We start from the raw sequence: 21,070 nt of genomic DNA on the forward strand, positions 1-21,070 counted from the left end.
ATAAATATGCATTTTACTAAGATAATTGTTTATTTGGTGTACACAGATCAGTCTCGGTAAACTGAGCAATTTTTGACCAAAAGGACATAAAGCATTCCTAAAACAAGTTAGCATGTTTCAAGTTTACAAATCGGGCAGAACCTCCACACTTTTGATCAGAGACTATTGATTGTTTTTGTGGGTGGTGCTTGATTTGGTTGGAACTAATCTTCTATCAGTGCGAAAACCTGTGAAAAACATGCACTTAAGTTTTGCTATGACAATTCCCTGACTGCACTGGTTTGATCAATTCTGTCCAAATTGTGGAAAAGAGTGGAAACTGTGCCCCAGTAAACTCAACATCTTGAAAGAGAAGATGGGCTTATACTGTGTTGTACAAGGAGACATTATTTTTTATGTTCTTTGGATAATACGGCGAAATGATCAGACGCAGGATGGGATCTATTATTGTCCACTGTGTGGGGAGTTTCCAACGATGAAGCCACTGGAGGGATGTCGAGCTCAGATCATATGCAGGGAATCAAAATGGAACTTCATTTATCATCATATCATGTCCTTGGGATTTAATGCAGTCCATGATAAAGTGACAATGGCACAGGCCAGAGAAGAACGAACTGACCCATTATTTCAAAATACGCACAAAGAAATCTGATGGAGAACGAAGAAGGGACCAGTCAGGAAATTGTCACAGTAAAACTTAAGTGCATGTTTTTCACAGGTTTTCACACTGATAGAAGATTAATTCCAACCAAATCAAGCACCACGCACAAAAACAATCCATAGTCTCTGATCAAAAGTGTGAGAAGGAAAGAGAAATTGGATATATTCTATAAAAAGCGAAAATTGAGAGAGTTTATGGGGAAACATTGGTAGAACAAGATGAACGGATATCCGGGAGCCCCAGCCCAGCAATAATGGGCTGTAAGCCTCCCTTTATCCTCAATGATTCTTCAGTAGATATCTTGTAGTTACACAAGCTGGTAGCACAGAATTGGGGTCAGAGGTGGAAAAGGTTGACAGGCAGTTTAACTAACCATTTCACAGGCTATTGAATGTATGGAGCAGATTCTGCAGGGTAATGAAAGGGGTTTGCTTTTGGCATATGAAGAAGCATCTGAATCTTTGTTTGAGGAAATGGTTGGAGAGTACAAGGTGGTCGATTGGGGTGTGTGGTATTTTCTGAGTAAATTTGCTTTTTGTTTTGCAGAGTTTTGCACTGTACGTACTTGGCGATGAAAAGGCACTATCGCAAGAGTCATCTCAGTATTTATTTCGGATCGCAGCAGGTATTGTCTTCAGATCATTTTCTACGCTGTCTGGGAAGACCACTGGGAAAGTGCATGGTCACAATTTTGATGGTCAACTCAATTCTGCGTGGGTTCTTTCACAATATCTACTGCCTGAATATTCCTCTCAGTGGGTTGGTTTTATCAGCAAATAATTTCATATCCTTGCTTGGTCCATTTTCTAATACTGCTGGCACTCACTAAATCGAATACAAAACACAAGCTGTAGCCTGTGTGAGGTAGAGAGAACTGGCACAGGCAGTGTTGAAATCCCTCTTAGTGCTAATCATCTAGCAACGAAAGATTGTTTTGCTGAGTAAAGGTTCCAGGGCTCTGTGGTTTGATAAGCACATGGGAGTTAACCTTGATGAGATTCAGCAATAAGTATTCCAGACTCATTGTCAGGAAATTACTTCATTGAAACTGCATCCAAAGAACTTGCTTGGCTAAGAATGGTTTTGAAATGCATTTAGTGCTAGAGGCAACAAGAACTATGACCCAGAAATGGAATTTACAGGGAATTGCCTGTTAAAGCTGTCATGCCTCAGAAAGTGCGCATTATGCTTTGAAGTTAATTGCTTTAGTGCAAGATTAAGATAAAGACAGCCTTTGGATGCAGCAGCCAGACTTTATTGTGGAAAGCTAAAGTGATTATAAGATACAGATGCGGTTATTTCCTGCGCAGTCTCTCACTCTGCAGAGATCCACCCTCATTCCTGATTGAACACACACAGCAGAAACTAGATGTCAGTGTTGGATCCAAGACGGAAAACTGAATCCCAGGGGCAGTTCTTGAAATGTCTCCAAGGCAACAAGTTTGGGAAAGCAGAAGTTGAATTCTGGAGCACCTTGTTAGTATGTTCTGCAAATCACAGGGGAGAGGAAAGGTAGACAGTTAATTATAAATTGTATTCATGGAATAGGAGCCCTGCAGTTGAGGAACAAGAAGTTAGCTATGAGCAAAAAGTGTTGGAAATAATCAACTTTTCACCCACTTGCCAGAAGTTGTATTAAAATATAATCTGTTTAGACCTAACATCATTATTTAGAACAAGGAGGCTATCCCACTTTTTTTCTGTCATTGCTTTTTGTGGGAGTTTTCTGTACATAATTAGCTTGGAGTTTGCCTAATTTTTCAAAACAGTTTTTCATGGGTTATTGGCATTACTGGCTCGGCCATCATTTAATACCCATTCCTAATTGCACGGAGGGCAGTTAAAAGTCAGCCACATTTCCATGCCATTCCTTTACCCTATTGACTGTGCTTCAAAAATACCCCATAAACTGTATAATCCTCTGTGACATACTGAGATTGTGAAAGATTCCATATAAATACAACATATTTTCTTTCTTTCTTTCATTTCAGTCGTTTGTTTTTTTTTCTTCATTCTTTCCTTTTGCTTTTCTCTGTAAAATTGTTACTTAACTCACGTTTGACGCAGTCTTTCTCCAGGCCTGTAGATTTAACCATTTTTAAGGCTGCTCAACCTTTTAGTAAGTCCTCTCTACATATTAATTAATTTCCACCTTGATGTCTGCACTCGCATCGTCCTATTTTATTGTGAAGACTGTCACAAATAATTGATTGTGCCCATGTCTTCTGTATTCGTGCTTCGGTGGCATGGTGGCACAGTGGTTGGCACTGCTGCCTCTCAGCACCAGGGACCTGGGTTCAGTTCCAGCCTTGGGTGACTGTCTGTGTGGAGTTTGCAGTTTCTGTGCAGGTTTCCTCTGGGTGCTGTGGTTTCCTCCCACAGTGCAAAGATGTGCAGGCTAGACCATAAGACATAGGAGTGGAAGTAAGGCCATTCGGCCCATCAAGTCCACTCCGCCATTTAAACATTGGCTGATGGGCATTTCAACTCCACTTACCCGCACTCTCCCAGTAGCCCTTAATTCCTTGCGAGATCAAGAATTTATCAATCTCTGCCATGAAGACCTTCAACATCCCAGCCTCCACTGCACTCCGTGTCAATGAATTCCACAGGCCCATCACACTCTGGCTGAAGAAGTGTCTCCTCATTTCCATTCTAAATTGGCCCCCTCTTCGGTTGGATGGATTGGCCATTATAAATGATCTCGTAGTGTCCAGGGGTGTGTATGGTATCAGGGTTAGCCATGGTAAATGCAGCATTATGGGGATAAGGTGGAAGAGCTGGGTCTGGATGGGATGCTTTTCAGGGAGTTGGTGCAGATTCAGTGAACCGAATGACCTCTTTCTGCACAGTGGGGATTCTATGTCTCCTATTATCTCTATGGTCCCTACTATGCCCTACTCTTTTCCTTGTTATTCTCTTTATACATTTTTTAAAAACCCTTTTGAGCTTTCCTTTATCTGCCAATCCTTTCTCATACACTCTCTTTGCTTTCCTAATTTCCTTTTGAAGTTCCTGTAAGGAGTCTCCTGTGTTGAACCCTCTATATCTGCCATTAGCTTTTTTGTTTCTCTTGATCCTAAATTTTATGTTCCTTGGCATCTAGGATTCTCAGTTTTTGATCCCACCCTTTGCCTTTGCGGAAAAATATTTGCCCTTTTTCCTCCTTGAAAAGCTTTTATACTCTGACGCAATGTTACCTGCAAGTAATCGCTCCCTGTCATTTTTGGGCCAAATTGTATCTATTCTAAGTAAAATTAGCCTTTCCCCAGTTTAGAAGTTTTATTTCCAGCCCATCCTTACTGTTTTCACTAACTATCTTATTGCTAACTGAGTTATGGTCACTATTTCCAAATCTGACACATCTTCCACCTGCCTGGGCTCATTTCCAAATATTTAGAACTGTCCTCTCCCATGTACTGGCTTAATAGTTCTGAATGCAATTTAGGAATTTTGTTCTCTCCCTGTCATGCAAACTAAAACTATCCCCCTTAATATTTGGGTGGTTAAGATCCCCTAATGTGATTATTGCATTTCTCTGAGACATGATGACACATTTGATCCTCTTACTGTCCCTGACTGGGAGCCTACAATGCCCTAACAGCTTTTTTGTCCCATTTCTTCATTGTAACTCTCTGACGTTATTTGATCATCCTATCCTCACTTTATAATTGATTCCCTGATTGACATCTGAATGCCCCATTAGCAGAAATATTGAGCTGCCGATCCTGCCCATCTTTGAGCCAAGTCTCTGTCAATGCTATATCATACTCCCATATGTCCGCCCATGCCCTAAGCTCATCTGTCTTATTCCTTATGCTGCTTGCATTAAAATATATTCCATGAAGCCTTGCTGAACCCAGTTCTTTCTTATCCAGCCTATGTTTCCTCTGCCTTCCAGATTCCAAAACTTAACACCCATCCAAAACTAAACCATGTGGACAGGAAAAGGCATGCGGACTGTGAAGGAAAATCATATGTTGCTTTTCCACTTTAACAAGCTAATTGTTTTGTGAAAGGGCAAGTGAGTAGTTATCATACAGGAGTGGAATTCTCACTACTCTGGGACCTCAGGATCTTGTACTTGGTGCATAATTTGTTAAGACATAATGAATTATCGGAGCCAACCATCGAGTTAGTGAGAGATTCCATCATAGGTCAGGATGTACTTCAGTTTCTGCTCAATACAAAGGGTTGTTAAAATATATGTGTCTGTCATGGTATTGTGACACACATGATATGATGTACTGTATATAACAGTTGGAAGGGCTGAAATTAAAATGACATGCTCTTATATAATAGTTCTGCTATCTTTCAATTGTTACATCTTCTAAACTATTGAACAGGACAAAGGAAACAGCAGGCAGAGGAAGACAACAAAAGGTAACAAGCATCTAAATTGATATTTTCTTTTTATTCTGCAGCTGCTTTGCGCAAAATCCCGCTTGTTTGTTTACATTTTTCCGTCTCTTCTTAGGCTTAGTCTGCATCCATGCACCTCGTCTTCCAGCTTAGCGGCGAAGCTGGTGGTTTCACTTACAAACCTCGGTAAGCTCCCAAGACTGACTGTCTTGAATTTCTCAGTATCTGACCAGAGCATGGAGTCTGAGCAGCAGAGCATCGTAGAGTCCAGCTGGTTGATGGCTCCAGCTCACCCACACTTGGACCCCCAAGAACTGAGCTGTCCTTTTGTCAGGTGGTTGGGAATTCTTCCTTGGCAGGTAGGGAGTAAAAGGGAGTCAGAGTCCCACAGCACCTTTTGTATCCAAGTGGGAATGGAGTTTTATCTCTTCACAGTGCATGAGATATTGTGTTGTGTTGAGAGTGCTTGGCAGACGGTAGATGAAGAAAATAGAAAAATACAGCACAGAACAAGGCTTTTCAACTCATGATGATTATCCTGACCCTTTGAAAGGGACTGTCTGGTTAGTTCCACTCCCCTGCTCTGCAAATGTATCCTCTTCATGCTTCCACCACCTTTTCAGCCCATGATTAATACAGTATGTAAAGCTATTGCCACAGAGCTTTGAACTACATTGCCAAAATACACTTAGAATTTGCTACTTTATAATTTCTTTATCTTTGTAAATGACTTTGCCCTCTCCCTTTTCTAAAGGTGTTGCCTCCTTGTTCATGGCCTCCATAGGCCTTGTTCAGATGGCATTTATTCACTTGAATCTGCACAGAGGATCTGGCTCGGTTGTTAGAATGTGGGGTGTACCAGGGTAGAGCTTGTTCCCTTGGTTTGCCTGGTATTCTCATGCTGGTTGAAGCTATTTGTAGCATATCTGAGCTAAGATTAGCCATTTCAGCACTCACAGGGATCAAACGTTGCTTATGGCACAACCAGCCAATGAAGCAGTTTGGTAAGCTGCTATTGCCGGAGTTCTCTGCTTAAACAAGGCTTGATTGGGAGGTACATAGTGCTTTACATTCTCCCCCAGTAAAGAAAACTACAGCGTCATGAACTTCAACAGGAAATGCAAACCTTCACGAGAGACTCTGCACATTTGTATAGTTCAGACTTACATTCTGAGGAAGGGTCACCCGACCCTTAGGCAGCACGGTGGCTCAGTGGTTAGCGCCACCATGCCTCACAGCACCAGGGACCCGGGTTCGATTCCAACCTCGGACGACTGTCTGTGTGGAGTTTGCACGTTCTCCCCGTGTCTGTGTGGGTTTCCTTCCACAATCCAGAGATGTGCAGGTTAGGTGAGTTGGCCATGCTAAATTGCCCATAGTGTTCAGGGATGTGTAGGTTAGATGTATTAGTCTGGGGTAAATATAGGATAATAGGTTAGGAGAATGGTTCTTTGGAAGGTGAGTGTGGAGTTGTTGGGCCAAGGGGCCTGTTTCCACATTGTAGGGATTCTATTCTATGGACCTGAAACGTTAACTCTGATTTCTCTCCACAGAGGTGCTGAGCTTTTCCAGCAATTTCTGTTTTTGTGCCTATGTAAGGGTTTTCAGTGTAAATGTCACCTGTGGTTGTATTACTGCTGTAGGATTTACCTTAAAGGATTTGGAGACTGTTCCCTTTGGGGTTGCGCTCCCAATACGTGATGCTATTTATCATTGCCGTGAGCAACCTTCCTCAGATTGGTCGGAAGCAGCCTGTTCTCTTATTGGACGCCAGGACCTTTCCAAGCAGGCGCATGAAGGAAATCTACACAAGACAAAATCTGTAAGTTTGCACTAACTTGTGTGGCAACATGAGATACCTGAACGGAAGGTTTTGTTCTCGAAATCTGACAGTAGCTTTGAATACTGAAATATGATTTGAATTTTTAATTACAATGCTATTCCTGTATATGTCACAAGTCAAATTTGTGCACTATACATCAGACCTACATCTTGCCAAAATGCTGCAAGTTAGAGGGATTCAAGTCTGAAAGTCCACAAAATCTGACATGTAAGCTGAGCTGAATACCTACATTCTCTCTTCATTTTTCCTCATTGCATAGTCCATTAGTTGCACTGCATGGAACATTCTGGAATGTGGAGTGTTGTATGGTTTACAGTGAGAACATTGACTCACATAAACCACACTCAACATTCTGGCAGTTATCATTGACCAGAAACTCAGCTAAATAAATCATGGAAATACAGGAGCAGATCAGATGCCAGGAATTCTGCAGTGAGTAACTCACCTCCTGTCCGTCGTCTACAAGACCCAAGTCGGAACTGTAATGGAATGCTTTCCATTTGTCTGGATGGATGAAATTCCAGAAACACTCAAAAAAACCCAACACCATCCAGGTCAAAGCAGCCTGCATGATTGGCACCCCACCGACCCTTAGTAACAGCAGTGTGTACCATCTACAACATGCGCTGCAATAACTCCCTGCAACATCTTCCAAAACTGCAACTTCTACCATCTAGGAGAACAAGGGCAACAGAAGAAACACCACCACCACTATCAGCATATTCTCCTCCAAACCATATACACCATCCCGACTTGGAAATATATCATTATTTCCTCAATAGCACTGGGTCAAAATCCTGGAACTGCAGGCTGAACAACACCGTGGAAGTCCCTAAACCTAGAGAATGAAGTGATTCAGGAAGGTTGCTCACCACCATCTTCTCCAGGGCTGCATTAGGTATAGGCTGTCAATGCTGGCTGACTAAAAATGCCTACATCCCCTCGCCAAATTTAAAAAACCCAGATTTGACATATATGGGCATTGCATTTAAAGTGAGATGGAAAATTTTAGAGTTGATGTGCTTTGCGAATGTCGGCTTTCTTGACTAATTGGTAATACCTTTGTCTCTGAAATCGAGACAAGTGGATTTTATCCTCCTATTTGTTCCATTTCACATAATATAGGGGGAATGAACAATAGCTTCAATTTTGCATTGTATCGTGTGTTCTAGTAATGATTCCAAGATCTCCAAAGATAGACAGGCCCAAAGTTGCAGTGGCAGTATCGAGAAACCTTTGGTAGTGAGATGACATTTGTGTCAATGTAAATGAGAAAAGAACGCGGGAAATATTAGTCAGGCAGCATCTGCCGGTAGAGTTAATATTTCAGGCTGATGACCTCACGTCAGAACTGTTGCTGGGGAGAATTATTACTTTGTCTTGAGTGGTAAATGTTGAAAGTAAAAATGACTGTGTATGGAACAACTGATTTCTCCAAAATAATGCATAAAATAATTCAACCACTCCACTGATGTGACCTCAGATGACTGATCTCAATTAAGGTATTTTTCATCAAAACAACTATTGTATTTGTTCCTGGCACCCTGGTTGTTCTCGGACCGCTCCACTCCTGACCAAATTTAAGGGATGTGAACCCCGAACTACTTTTTGTGCCTCCTCTTTTCCAAGCCCCTTTTCCCTCTCTCGTCCAACGAAGGGTATTGTTTTCCAGCCAGGGGTACAGTTCCCCAAGAACTGGTAACTCATCACTATCTTGCCCATCTTGTATACAGGACCCCAGTGGAGGGATCCGGCGATGTGAGCATCTTTCCATCATGCCCAATCTTCCAACAGGGATGGCTGGAATTTGGTCAGGGTTAGGAGCCTTGACTTGTTTATTTACCCGTCACAACCCAGGGCACTGAGACCCAATATAACCCACACTCCTCAAGCCCGATCCAGATTAACAGGATTCTCCGGAAGCGCAAGGCTCAGTTAGTCACCACCTTCAATCAACTGAGCTATTCCCCTCTGAAAGGTCCAGAAGCCATTGTTTGTTAATCTGATGGTGTTTGCAGGCGATCGGTCACGTGTTACTGCCTGATGGAGCCTCAGGCACTGAAGCGGAAGAGGAGGAAGATGGGATGAATGACATGAGCCAGGATTTGATGTCCCTGATCTGGAACGAAGATCTGCGAGTGCAGGAGGTTCGCCGCCTGCTTCAGAGCACGCACCCAGTCCGTGTTAACGTCATACAGATGCCAGAAATGAGCGACCACGAGTACATCGAAGAGAAAGAAAACAGGTACAGACATATGAACCTTTGCATAAACCAAATCATCCGCCGACATTTCTGCCACCTCCAAAAAGACCCCACCACCAGGGATATATTTCCCTTTCCGCCTTCCGCAAAGACCGTTCCCTCCGTGAGTACCTGGTCAGGTCCACGCCCCCCTACAACCCACCCTCCCATCCTGGCACCTTCCCCAGCCACCGCAGGAATTGCAAAACCTGCTCCCACACCTCCTCCCTCACCTCCATCCAAGGCCCTAAAGGAGCCTTCCACATCCATCAAAGTTTTACCTGCACATCCACCAATATCATTTATTGTATCCGTTGCTCCCGATGCAGTCTCCTCTACATTGGGGAAGCTGGACGCCTCCTAGCAGAGCGCTTTAGGGAACATCTCCGGGACACCTGCACCAATCAATCACACCGCCCTGTGCCCAACATTTCAACTCCCCCTCTCACTCTGCCGAGGACATGGAGGTCCTTCACCGCTGCTCCCTCACCACCAGACGCCTGGAGGAAGAACGCCTTATCTTCCGCCTCAGAACACTTCAACCCCAGGGCATCAATATGGACTTCAACAGTTTCCTCATTTCCCCATCCCCCACCTCACCCCAGTTCCAAACTTCTAATTCAGCACTGTCCCCATGACTTGTCCTACCTGCCTATCTTCTTTTCCACCCATCCACTCCACCCTCCTCCCTGACCTTCATCACCTTCATCCCCTCCCCCACTCACCCATTGTACTCTATGCTACTTTCTCCCCACCCCCACCCTCCTCTCACTTATTTCTCCACCCTTCAGGCTCTCTGCCTGTATTCCTGATGAAGGGCTTTTGCCCAAAACGTTGATTTTGCTGCTCCTCAGATGCTGCCTGAACTGCTGTGCTTTTCCAGCACCACTCTAATCCAGAATCTGGTTTCCAGCATCTGCAGTCATTGTTTTTACCCACAGACATATGAAAGCAAAACTCATGTGATCTTAGTTTACCCTCAGGTCTTCGAAGTGGCGCTCATTTTGTCCAGTGAATGGTGGGATGGGAGTAATGCAGCAGAGCCTTTGTCCACAATCCATCAGGCGGACCTCAGTGCATCATGAGAAATGGCACATGAAAGACAGGGATTTTACCAACTGGTGTGGAAAGGGACAGATCAAGAGACAGGGGAATAATTCTGGTTTGTCTTTGAGCATCTCCTGACAGCTTAGGTTCCGAGCAGCCCTTGTAGAAGTTTTTAGAGTCAGGGGTCTGCCAACTTTGTCAATTCAAGTCTGTTCTCTATCGAAAAGCTGGTAGAGACGCAATGGACCCAATGACTAGCTTCTGTGATGTCAACTTCTTTCACAATACAATGAGAGGCAATGCTTGAAGATCCTGGCAAGAGAGAATGTATCACAAAAGAGTGCTGTTGTGGCCTATTTACTAAGTTATGGAGATTACAAATCAGAAATACGAGATGCAGCTCTCTGATAGAAGGAGGAGTGGATTTCTGAGTCATGAGATGTCAAGTCAAAGAGTCAAACAGCACGGTCCAACTCATCCTCGCCGACCAGACATACCAATCTGACTTAATCCCGTTTGCCAGCATTTGGCTCCTTTCCATCCAAATCCTTCCTATTCATGCATCCATCCAGATGCCTCCTAAATGTTGTAATTGTATCCGCGTCCACCACTTGCTCAGGCAGTTTATTTCTTACACACACCACATTCTGCATGGAAAGATTAACCCTCAGGTCCTTTTCCAATCTTTGCCCTCTCATCTTAAATGTAAGCCCTCTAACTTTGGACTCCCCTACTCTAGGAAAAAGATCTTGGCTGTTCACCCTACCCATGCACATCATCACAACACTCCAGAAATTCGAGCACAAGACCATTAGTTCATGGCAACACCACATGAATGCTCCACTGTTAGAGATGCTGCCTTTTCGGTGAGCGTTAAACTAATTTCCTTCGGATGCCCGATAAAATTACGTAACGTACTTTGGAGAATGTTTGGGGGTCAGTAATTGTCTTTCACCTGGCACCCAAAGCCCCCCTCATTACTGGTGTGTACTCACTGTTTATAAATTGACTGCTGACTATCTGATGCATTGAAAGCATATGATTGACTATAAAATGCCTTGAAGGCTCTGATATTGTGAAAGGCATGGTACAAATTTAAATTCTTTCTTTCTGTTAGTGAGACATGAAGCAAACAATCAGAACTAAAGTATGAACTCCTGCCTTTCTTTATCGATCTCTTCAGTCATCAGTTTTCCTGTGCAAGGCAGCAATGCTCGTTTAGGTTGCGTGCTCTGAGCCTCAGTTGAATTGTACTGCTCAACAGCCTGCCAGTGCCTTTATAAAAGGACTACTCTTGGTTTGATGAGCTTAAACAGTATTGGCTGCAGAGCATTCAGCTGTGGCAGGTAATGGGCGAGGTTGGGAGAGGGGCAGTTACAACCAGATTTGCTCTCAGCATCGTCACACCCAGATTTAATTCTCTGATCGATATCCTGGCATGAAAAACATGGCTGAGATGTACTAATCTAGTACAAACCTGCAATTGAACCTGTGGCTTTTATATACAGTTCAACTACTCAAATCTTTAACCCGTGGTTACACCAGTTTGGTAGAATTGCACTGAAATGTTTCAGTCTGAACTCTGTTTTTGACAGATCTATTTACTTTCTGTGGTTTGGGCAGGGCTCTGACATAATGCACACCTCAGTACAGCAGTTTATTAGATTCCAATAAACAGGAAATTACTGGTCTGCCCTTTTGTTCACCTCCATTTGACTCAGATGAAACGCATTCCTCATGGAAATCTTAGAATTTCCTCTCTGTCCCCTGGTCCTCTCCTCCACCCCTGTCCTTCATTTCTTCCTTCTCTGATCCCCTATGGCCCCTTTAACCACCATTTGGATTATAGGATGACATGTGTGATTTTTGCTTTATCAGGGCCTCCATTTTGAGCAGGGGAAACCTAGCCTGTGTTGCTAATTATACTTAAACTGTCAGAATGCATTACAAAATTGTGCGTACCTTTTGCAGAGATGTTCAGCACTTCCCCTGTATATCCTGAGGATGGATCAGTTGAAAATTTCGATTTTCTCTGACAAAAAAATTAATGGTGATAAAACCAAAGCAGTTGGTGAATTTAGGTCAACCATGGGTCTAATTTAATGGCGCTGTATAACTTTCGTTCCTGTGTCCCTTTGCTTTGTCTCATGTCTGATACACAACTATTTAACACAACATAGTGTTTCCTGTCTCATATCTATCTGCCTAATTTGGTTGCCAAATGCTACATGATGGGGACCAATATAGTTTCACATGTTGCAGTTTATTTTCAAAAATCTATTACTTAATATAAAATCCATTTTTATTTTATTTTACAACAGGTTACTACAACTGTGTCAACGAACCATGGCACTTCCTCCAGGACGAGGGATGTTTACTCTGTTCTCTTACCATCCAGTGCCAACTGAGCCACTTCCTATTCCAAAATTAAATCTCACTGGTGTGTATTTCCCGATCAAACCTGTATTGTGTTGTTCAAATTGTTGTGGTGGTGTTCACATTCCTGGAAATCAGCTGGTTTCACACATTCGAACAGGTTTCTGTATGGAAAACCATATATCGCCTCAAAGAGAGGGAGAGAGAGAGAGAGAGAGAGAGAGCGCGTGCAAGAGAGAGAGAGAGAATGAGGGAGCGAGAGTGAGAGACAGAGAGAGATTGTCACAGTGTCCTTGTACCTGTGTTTCACTTGGGTTTGGATCTGCAGTCATACCGAAAGTCAACATTTGTTGCTGGCTGTAGATGTCTTCTGTGCAAACTCGCAGGCAATTGCAACTCTTTGCTAACTGAGTGAAAGACCGCAGCCAAAACTGCTTTCATTCAAATCTAATCTTCAAATACTGGTAATCTTGTTTCAGATGAATCATGATGATTGATAACTGAAACGAAAATATCACCTTGGTTCAGTTGCGTTTACAATTACAGTATGTTATTAAATTAAAGACTATTTTAATCTATGATTTGTTCCCTGTCCTCACCACCCCTCTACTGTGTCTCTTTGCCCTTTCATTCATCATAATTCCCTGCCTTGTTTAGCCACTCCACTGCTTTCTTCCTGCCCCCCACTCCACCACACAGCCTTCCCTGTCAGCCTTTCCTACCTCTCTCCAGCCCTCTCTCTCACTTTCCACCCTCCATCCTTCACATCACTCCATCCTTCATATCGCTCCAACCCACCCTCCCGTTTCCCCCCCCCCCCTTCCCCCGCCTCTAGTTCTCACCCCACCTCTGCCTCCTCCAACCCTTCCCTCCCCCACCATCTCCCTCCCTATTCCCACTCCTCCCACACTTCACACCCCTCAATATTATTATAAATGCACACTTACTAATTATATATCTGATTGGGGTTGATAAATGAATAAAATCCTCAACTACCACTCACTGTCATGGACGTGATGGGCTGAATGGCCTTTCTTCATGCACCAAAAATAATGGCAGTAAGAAACAAAAGGTGGTGTAGAAAATATTTTTTGGACTGGAGGCCTGTGACCAGCGGTGTTCCTTTGGGATTGGTGCTGGGCCCACACTTGTTTGTCAGTTCATAGAATCTCTACCCAGTGTGGAAGCAGGCATTTGGCCCATCAAGTCTACATACCGATCCTCTGAAGAGCATCCCACATCCCACACCCCGCCCCCCCCCCCCCCCCCCCCCCCCCCCCCCACCTCCCAATCCCTGTAACCCTGCATTTCCCCAGGCTAATCCACCTAACCTACACATTCTAGAACACTACAGGGGGGCAACTTAGCATGACTAATCCACTTAACTTGTAGTGGACTGTGGGAGGAAACCCACACAGGAATAGGGAGAATGTGCAAACTCAATGCCGACAGTCACTTGAGGCTGGAACCAAGCCCAGGTTCCTGACGCTGAGTTACAGTAGTGTTAACCACTGAGCCACCCTGTCATCCCATTTATATCAATGATTTGGATAAGAATGTAGAAGGCATGGTTAGTAAGTTTGTGGATCACACCAAACTTGATTGTATAGTGGACATTGAAGAAGGTTATCTCTGAGTACACCAGGGTCTCGATCAGCTGCGTCTCTGGGCCAAGAAGGGGCAGATAAAGTTTAATTTAGATAAATCTGAGCTGCTGCACATAAAACAAACCAAGACAGTTAATGGTAGGGCTCTGGGGAGTGTTGTCCAATGGAGAGACCAAGGGATTCACGTACGTCGTTCCTTGAAAGTGGCATCACAGTTAGACAGTGTGGTGAAGAAAGTGTTTGGTATGCTTGCCTTCATTGGTCAGAGTATTGAGTATAGGAGTTAGAAGGCCATGTTGTGGTTGTACAGAACATCGGTGAGGCCACTTTTGGAGTATTGTGTACAATTCTGGTTGCCCCGCTGTAGAAAGGATATTATTAAATTGGAAAGATTTACAATGATGTTCCCGGGACTGGAGAGTTTGTCATAAAGATAGGCTAGGACTCTTTTCCCTGGAGCATGGGAGGTTTAAAGATAACTTTATATATGGCTTATAAAATCATGAGGGGCATGCATAGGGTGAATGGCCAAAGCCTTTTACCTCAGTTAGGGGAGACCAAAACAAGATGGAATAGGTTTAAGATGAGATGGGAAAGATGTAAAAAGGACTTGGGGGTAACCTGTTGACAAACAGGGTCATACGTATGTGGAACGAACTGCCAGAGGAATTGGTGGAGACGGGTGCAATTACAACATATAAAAGATATTTGGACAGGTGCATGAATAAGAAAGGTTTAGAGGGAGCAGATTTAGGTTTAAAGGGATACAGGCAAATGGGACTAGTTCAGTTTAGGAAATCTGGTCAGCATGGACGAGTTGGGTTGAAGGATGCTGTATGACTCAATTTAGTTATTTCCAAGTGACTAGTTTCTCCCACAGCTGAACTGTCCACTGCTCGGGCTCTTTGTTTTAAACCTCCCTGCTATCACATTGGTTAGATCATAGCTGGTCATCAAGCACCTATCTACTCTATTCCCATTTTCTAGTACTTGGTTCATGGCCTTGAATATCATTGCACTTCGAGTGATTGGCTAAATGCTTGTTAAACGTTGTGATGGTTCTTGCTTCGCTCAACCTTTCAAACAGAGTACCAGATATGCACCACCTTCTGTATGAAAGAATTCTTCCTTAAATCCTCTCTCAAACTCCTGTTCTTTGCCCTAAATCTATGCCCCATGGTTATTTTTCCCTCCACAAAGTGGAAAAGTTTGTTCCTCTCCATCCTATCTATGTTCCTCATCAGTGTGTAGACCTTTAATTAGGTGCTGCATAGCTTGTTCTGCTCTAGGCTACTATCCTGAGGAAGTTCTGCACAGATGTCCTGGATTTGAGATCCTTGATTTCCCACCAGTAAAATAATCTTCACTGGGGATGATAGGTCTCCAACCAGCTGAGAGCTTTCCTCCAGTTCTCATCGACCTCCGTTTAGCTTGAGCTCTTTAGTGACATATTCAGTCAAATGCTGGGCTGGTGCCAATGGTAGCCAAACTTCTGGAGTTCAGCTCTGCTGCCCATGTTTGACCAAGGCTGTAAGGGGATTAGGAGCCAAGTGTGTACCAAAAAAACACAACTTCCGTGTGCAGGTTATTCCTTTCCAAGTGCTGTTTCATAGAACTGTTGATGACCCTCTCGGTCACTTTCCTGATGACCAGCCTGGACTGATGAGGTGGTAACTGGCTGAGTTGGATTTGATCTGCTTTTTGTGTGTAGCACACAACTGGGCAATTTCCCACATTGTCAGGTGGATGCCAGTATTGTGCACTTTGCCCACGCCGCCTCTCTGCCCACGCCGCCTCTCTGCCCACACCGCCTCTCTGCCCACGCCATCTCGCTGTCTCTCTTCTCCCCTTTTCATCTCTCCAACTCCCCCATCCTCTCTCAAAGTATTATCACAAATGGACAAACTTTATCAGCAGAAGTATATTTTAGTAAGTAATTTGGGGTGAATATTACTGCTGACTGTCATTGTCCATTCTGCTCACTGCTGCTGTTTGATGTTTTATTTTTGTGAGTTAATTTTAGTTTCCTAACCACTTGGCTGCCAGTTTGAAAAAAATACTTAACGGTTAGATTTTTTCAGTACGGAATATATGAAATGGCTTCACCTTTGTGTGACATCTCGGATATTATCTCATTTGTTTAAAAGCAGATTTGCTCATCCACAACAGTCTTGTGTCCCTGAGTATTTGCATATAATTGGATTGTGCAGTTTGAAACTTAGCCGTGGCAAAAGTTTGGTTTCAACAGAAGCAGTGCAGTACTTGGAAGGATCAAAAGTTTCAACTGTTTGGGTGTATGAATCTGGGAGTTTTTTATGCATTGGATTGGTTTTATACAATGTTTTATTCATGCATAGACCTATCCAAAAACCTCAACCTCAATCATTTGCTTGAGGCAGATACAATTCGGTGAGATAGGTGATGCGTAGTTGATGAAAATGGTTGCATGCTGTTCAGCTGACTGCAAGCAGATTTCTCATTGCACTCTCAGCCTGTGGGTGATGTTAATGAGGACACATTTGGTAGATGGTGATTGGTTTAGATGATAAAGGCTTGTGTTATGTGTAAATACCAGCACCTATCAGAAAGGCCAAATGGCCTGTGTCTGCATCAAAGAATTAATGTCAGTCTCTAGTGGCCCTAAGAAAATGAGATGAAGTATTTTTTGAACCGCCCATAAACTCTTGGACTCCTAAGTTGATAATGGGTTTGAAATTCCAGGATAGTGACTAACAGGGATGAATCACTGATGAAGGCATAGAATCTTGAATGGTTACACCACAGAAGGAGAAAATTCAGCTGTGCTCATTTTTTTTTTCTTCAGGTAATATCCTGAACAGACTTTGTTTCAGCTCCGACCATATGTAGTTCTGGTCACCACATCGTAGGTATGATGCAATTGCACTGAAGTGAGTGCAGAGAAGATCCTCCAGGATGTTGCCTGGGTTGGAGCAGTTCAGCCGTGAAGGGAGGCTGGATAAGCTTGGATTGTTTTCATGAGGGCAGAGCAGGCTGGGCGGGGAGGGGGGGGGTAACCTGATTGTGATGTATAAAATCAGTGAGGGGCTTGGACAGGGTGGATAGAAAGCGGCTGATCTCCTCAGTTGAAAGGTCAATGTCAAGGGGAAATAATTTTCACATGAAGGGCTGAAGCTTTAGAGACAGTTTGAGGAAAAATAGGATGGTGTGAGTCTGGATTGCACTGTTTGGGAGGGATGTTATGGTGGCCGCTTCACAATTTTGGAAAAATGCCTGGATGAGCACGTCAAAGGTAACATTCAAGGCAATGGGCCAAGTGCAAGCAAGTGAGGTTCCTGTAGTTTTTGTGAGTGCATACTTGATGACTTCTGTACTGCATGATTTTTTGAAAAAATTGTTCATGGATTGTCAGCATCTCTGGCTAGGCCAGCATTTGTTACCTATTCCCAATTGTCCTGAAAGCCCTTAAGCATTGACTACAATGCTGTTGGTCTGGAGTCATATGTATACCGGACCAGGTAAGGATGGCAGTTTCCTTCCCTAAAGGACATCGGTGAACCATGGAAACATGGTTTTTCCAACCATTGACAACGGTTTCACGGTCAGCATTAGACTCCAGATTTTTATTGCATTCATACTTCACCTGCCATTCTGTAAATATCCCAGTTTGCTGGAGGCCTCGATATAATCTCCTTCCACCAGATACATTGGCAATGAATTCCAAATCCTAGCAAATGGCTGGATTGACAAGTCTTTCCCTCATATCTCTATTTCTTCCTTTGTCAGTCCCCTTAAAGCAGTATTCTTTGGCCCTTGGTCCTAGCAATTGGAATAGTTTCTCCCTATCTATTTTGACCAGACTCCACATCACTTTGAGCACTTCTGTCAAAGTTCCACTTATTATTTCTTTTCTCCAAGAACAGCTCCAGATTCTCCAATTTCTCCATGTCACTGAAATTCCTTACCTTTGGAATCACTCCTGTGTCTCCTATCTGCAACTTTTCTAATTTCTTCATATTCTTCCAAGTGAGGCGCACGGATCTATCCAGAATAATCTAGTTGAGGAAGAACTAGTGCTTTGTAGATATTTATCATAACTTCCTTGTTTTTGTTCGGTCCATTTTTCTTTTCTTGCCTGCTGGGTTTTTTTTTCCTAACATTCCAGATGGCAACACATAAGACAGAAGTTTGCACTCTGCTACTGCAGGCTTGCAGGGGAAGTGTGGGGCAAGTGGTGCAACTTTCCCACTGATTTCTGACTTGTCCAGTCCTGGAATCTAGAACCTCAAAACTAGAGGCTGCTTGTTGTCCAAGTGCTGGACACTGGCTCCTCTGGCTCCACTTTGGGACTACAGAGCTCCCCTTTCAGAATTAGCTTGTTCAGTGTGGCAGGTGAGTTCAGATGATGTCAGCAAGATTCAGAGGCTTCATTGCCATCATCTCATGGTGATGGAAAGATGCTGTTCTTTGCACATTTTTACTCAACAGTTGTAAAACCCAGGATGCCACATGCTTCATTAACCAGGTTCTCAACCTTCCTTGGTGTCTTTGATGATTTGTTCAGCCGCTCTGCTCCTTCACCCCTTCTTGAATGGAATCTTTTATTTTCTGTTGCCTCTTTCCATTCTTCCTGCCAAAATATATCACTTCATTCTAGACCATGTGAAATTTCATCCTACTACAAGTCAACCCAGTCCACCATCCTGCTTAGGACACTTTACAGTTCCAGTTCACAACACTTCATGTCTTGTGTGATCTGTGCACCCAAGTGCCAAAAGCAGAGATCCTCACCACACCCCGTGGGAAACCCTACTACAAACCTCAGTCCAGTCCTAACAGCAACCATTCATCACTAATTATTCCATATTTCCTGTGACTCACTCAATATGAGTCTTTGTGATGTTGCTGTATGGTTTGAAAAAAAGATTGATTTAGGTTGACCTTTATGCCGAGCCATGCTAGATCAGAAATCGATGCAGCAAACCAAATGCCTCAATATGTGGACAATAATCAGGGGAGAACAAATTGGAGATTGTCAAACCGAAATAGTGCAGTATAATGATGAAGATAAGTTTTGAGCATAGGTTTGGGTCAGCTAGCAAGGAGGGGAAACATCAAAGTCCAGAAAACAATCCAGTGGTGAATAAGAAGTCACAGTCACCCATTACTTCTCTGCTCACTGACCTGTAATAGTTTCAAGTCTTAAAGTTCTCACCTTTGTGCTCAAATCCCTCTGTAGTTTGACCCCTCCCTCTGTCTGTAACCTCTTCCAGATTTGTGATTTTGCAAATGTATCACTTTATTCTAATCAGCATGAAATTTCGTCTGCCACAGGTCAGCCCAGTCCACCATCTTGTTCATGACCTTTTGAATTTTCACACTGTTCTCTCAGCTCACAATACTTTGCATTCTGTCCTCTTCTCAGGCCAAGGTCTCCAGTGCTGAGGTGCCGGTTACTGCCAGTCAGCTTCGTTGGACAAGCCACATTGTTAACATGCTTAATACAAGATATTCAACACAAGATCTGTGTTGTGAGCTTTGTCAAGGCAAGCTGTTCTCAGGCAGGCAGAGGAAAAGATTTGGGGGGCGTCCCCAAAGCCTCTCTGAAAAGTGCAGCATCCTCGCTGACTGGCCGAGGCTGCCCCAGCTGGAGGAGAAGCATGTGCAAAGATGCCAACTGGTTTGAGCAACTCTGGCAATTCCTGGTGGAGGCCAAGTGAAAACAGTGGAAGGAACATGCGGGAGACCCCAAATGTCTTACCCACTCAGCTCATCAAACACCACTGTGCAGGGCATGTGGATCGTGCACTACCCTGTTTAAAATGTTCAACTGAGTGGAGAAGTCATCTTGACCTTTAGGGACTGCCAGAGAAGAAGAAAGATGATTATTTGATCCCTTACGTCAGATTCCTTGACTTATGAATAGAATGTTACGGGAAGTAACCTTTCAAAGCCGAGAATTCAGTATGAACTTTAAAGGTTACAGAAGATTCCAAATTGAGGGCGAGGGTTAAAGAAAGAACACAAATAGCGATTAAGTGCAAGCTCAAGATCCAGACCAGGGGTTAAACATTAAACAGCTGAAAAGCACCTTTCTAAAGCAGTTCTGCAATGATTTATCTGAGGCCAAGTCACTAGTGTTTTTAGAGTTAGTTTCAATGGCCTCTGAATTGGAATGGCTGTCTGACAACAGATTTGAAATATGTGCGATTGTATGTATGTGGTCATTGGTTGAAATTATTCAATCTTCTTTAAGATGGAGTGTGATGTAGTTGATTCTGAGCCTCGGATCCTGAATCTAAGCAGCAGAAGCTGCGATGGTTCGAGGCAGGAGCCTGTTATGATGGATTCAGTAATGTTCCTTAAAGGAATGATGGTGTACAGGCAATGGCTAACATTTTGAGAGTGCATGGAGGAACTCCAGCAATTATTCCTTACTGCCTGACGCAAAATTCCAACAGGAAAGTTGGCCTGACTGTGGCTAACAAGGGAAAATATTTGATCCTAGGAAACAGCATACAAATTGACCAAAAGGAGCAGTAGACCTGAGGACTGGGAGCAATGTAGACTTAACAAAGGGATTGGTGAAAAGGGGGAAAATAGAGTACATAAGTAAGCTTGTGGATAACATTCAAACCGATTGTAAAAGCTTTTATCGGTATGCAAAGACAAAAATATTATTGAAGACTATTGTAGGTCTCCTACAGTCAGAAGTAGGGATATTATAAAGGGCTACAAATAGATGGCAAACCAATTAAATACATACTTTGGTTCTGTCTTCACAAAGGAGGGCACAAGTAACATTCCAAAACTATTGAGGAACATAGGGTCTCATGAGAGAAAGGAACTGAAGGAAATCAGGATGAGTAGAGAAATGGCGTTGGGAAACAGGTTGGATTAAAGGCTAACAAATCCCTCGGACCCAATAATCTACAGCCCTAGCCACATAAGGA

The 21,070-nt window shown here is 43.4% G+C and overlaps 1 protein-coding gene across 3 annotated transcripts in view; it reads left to right on the plus strand.

The window, feature by feature from the left end:
- anapc1 (anaphase promoting complex subunit 1) overlaps positions 1-21,070 on the plus strand; it is a 220,408-nt gene that overhangs the window by 69,387 nt on the left and 129,951 nt on the right. For all 3 annotated transcript variants that reach the window (XM_072551412.1, XM_072551410.1, XM_072551413.1), the window contains exons 22-27: positions 1,208-1,286; positions 5,008-5,044; positions 5,139-5,209; positions 6,667-6,845; positions 8,885-9,111; positions 12,477-12,595. In XM_072551412.1, the coding sequence (XP_072407513.1) occupies positions 1,208-1,286; positions 5,008-5,044; positions 5,139-5,209; positions 6,667-6,845; positions 8,885-9,111; positions 12,477-12,595 (712 nt within the window). The remainder of the gene's footprint in view (positions 1-1,207; positions 1,287-5,007; positions 5,045-5,138; positions 5,210-6,666; positions 6,846-8,884; positions 9,112-12,476; positions 12,596-21,070) is intronic.

This window comes from Chiloscyllium punctatum, chromosome 3 (assembly GCF_047496795.1).
Source record: "Chiloscyllium punctatum isolate Juve2018m chromosome 3, sChiPun1.3, whole genome shotgun sequence".
NCBI lineage: Eukaryota > Metazoa > Chordata > Chondrichthyes > Orectolobiformes > Hemiscylliidae > Chiloscyllium > Chiloscyllium punctatum.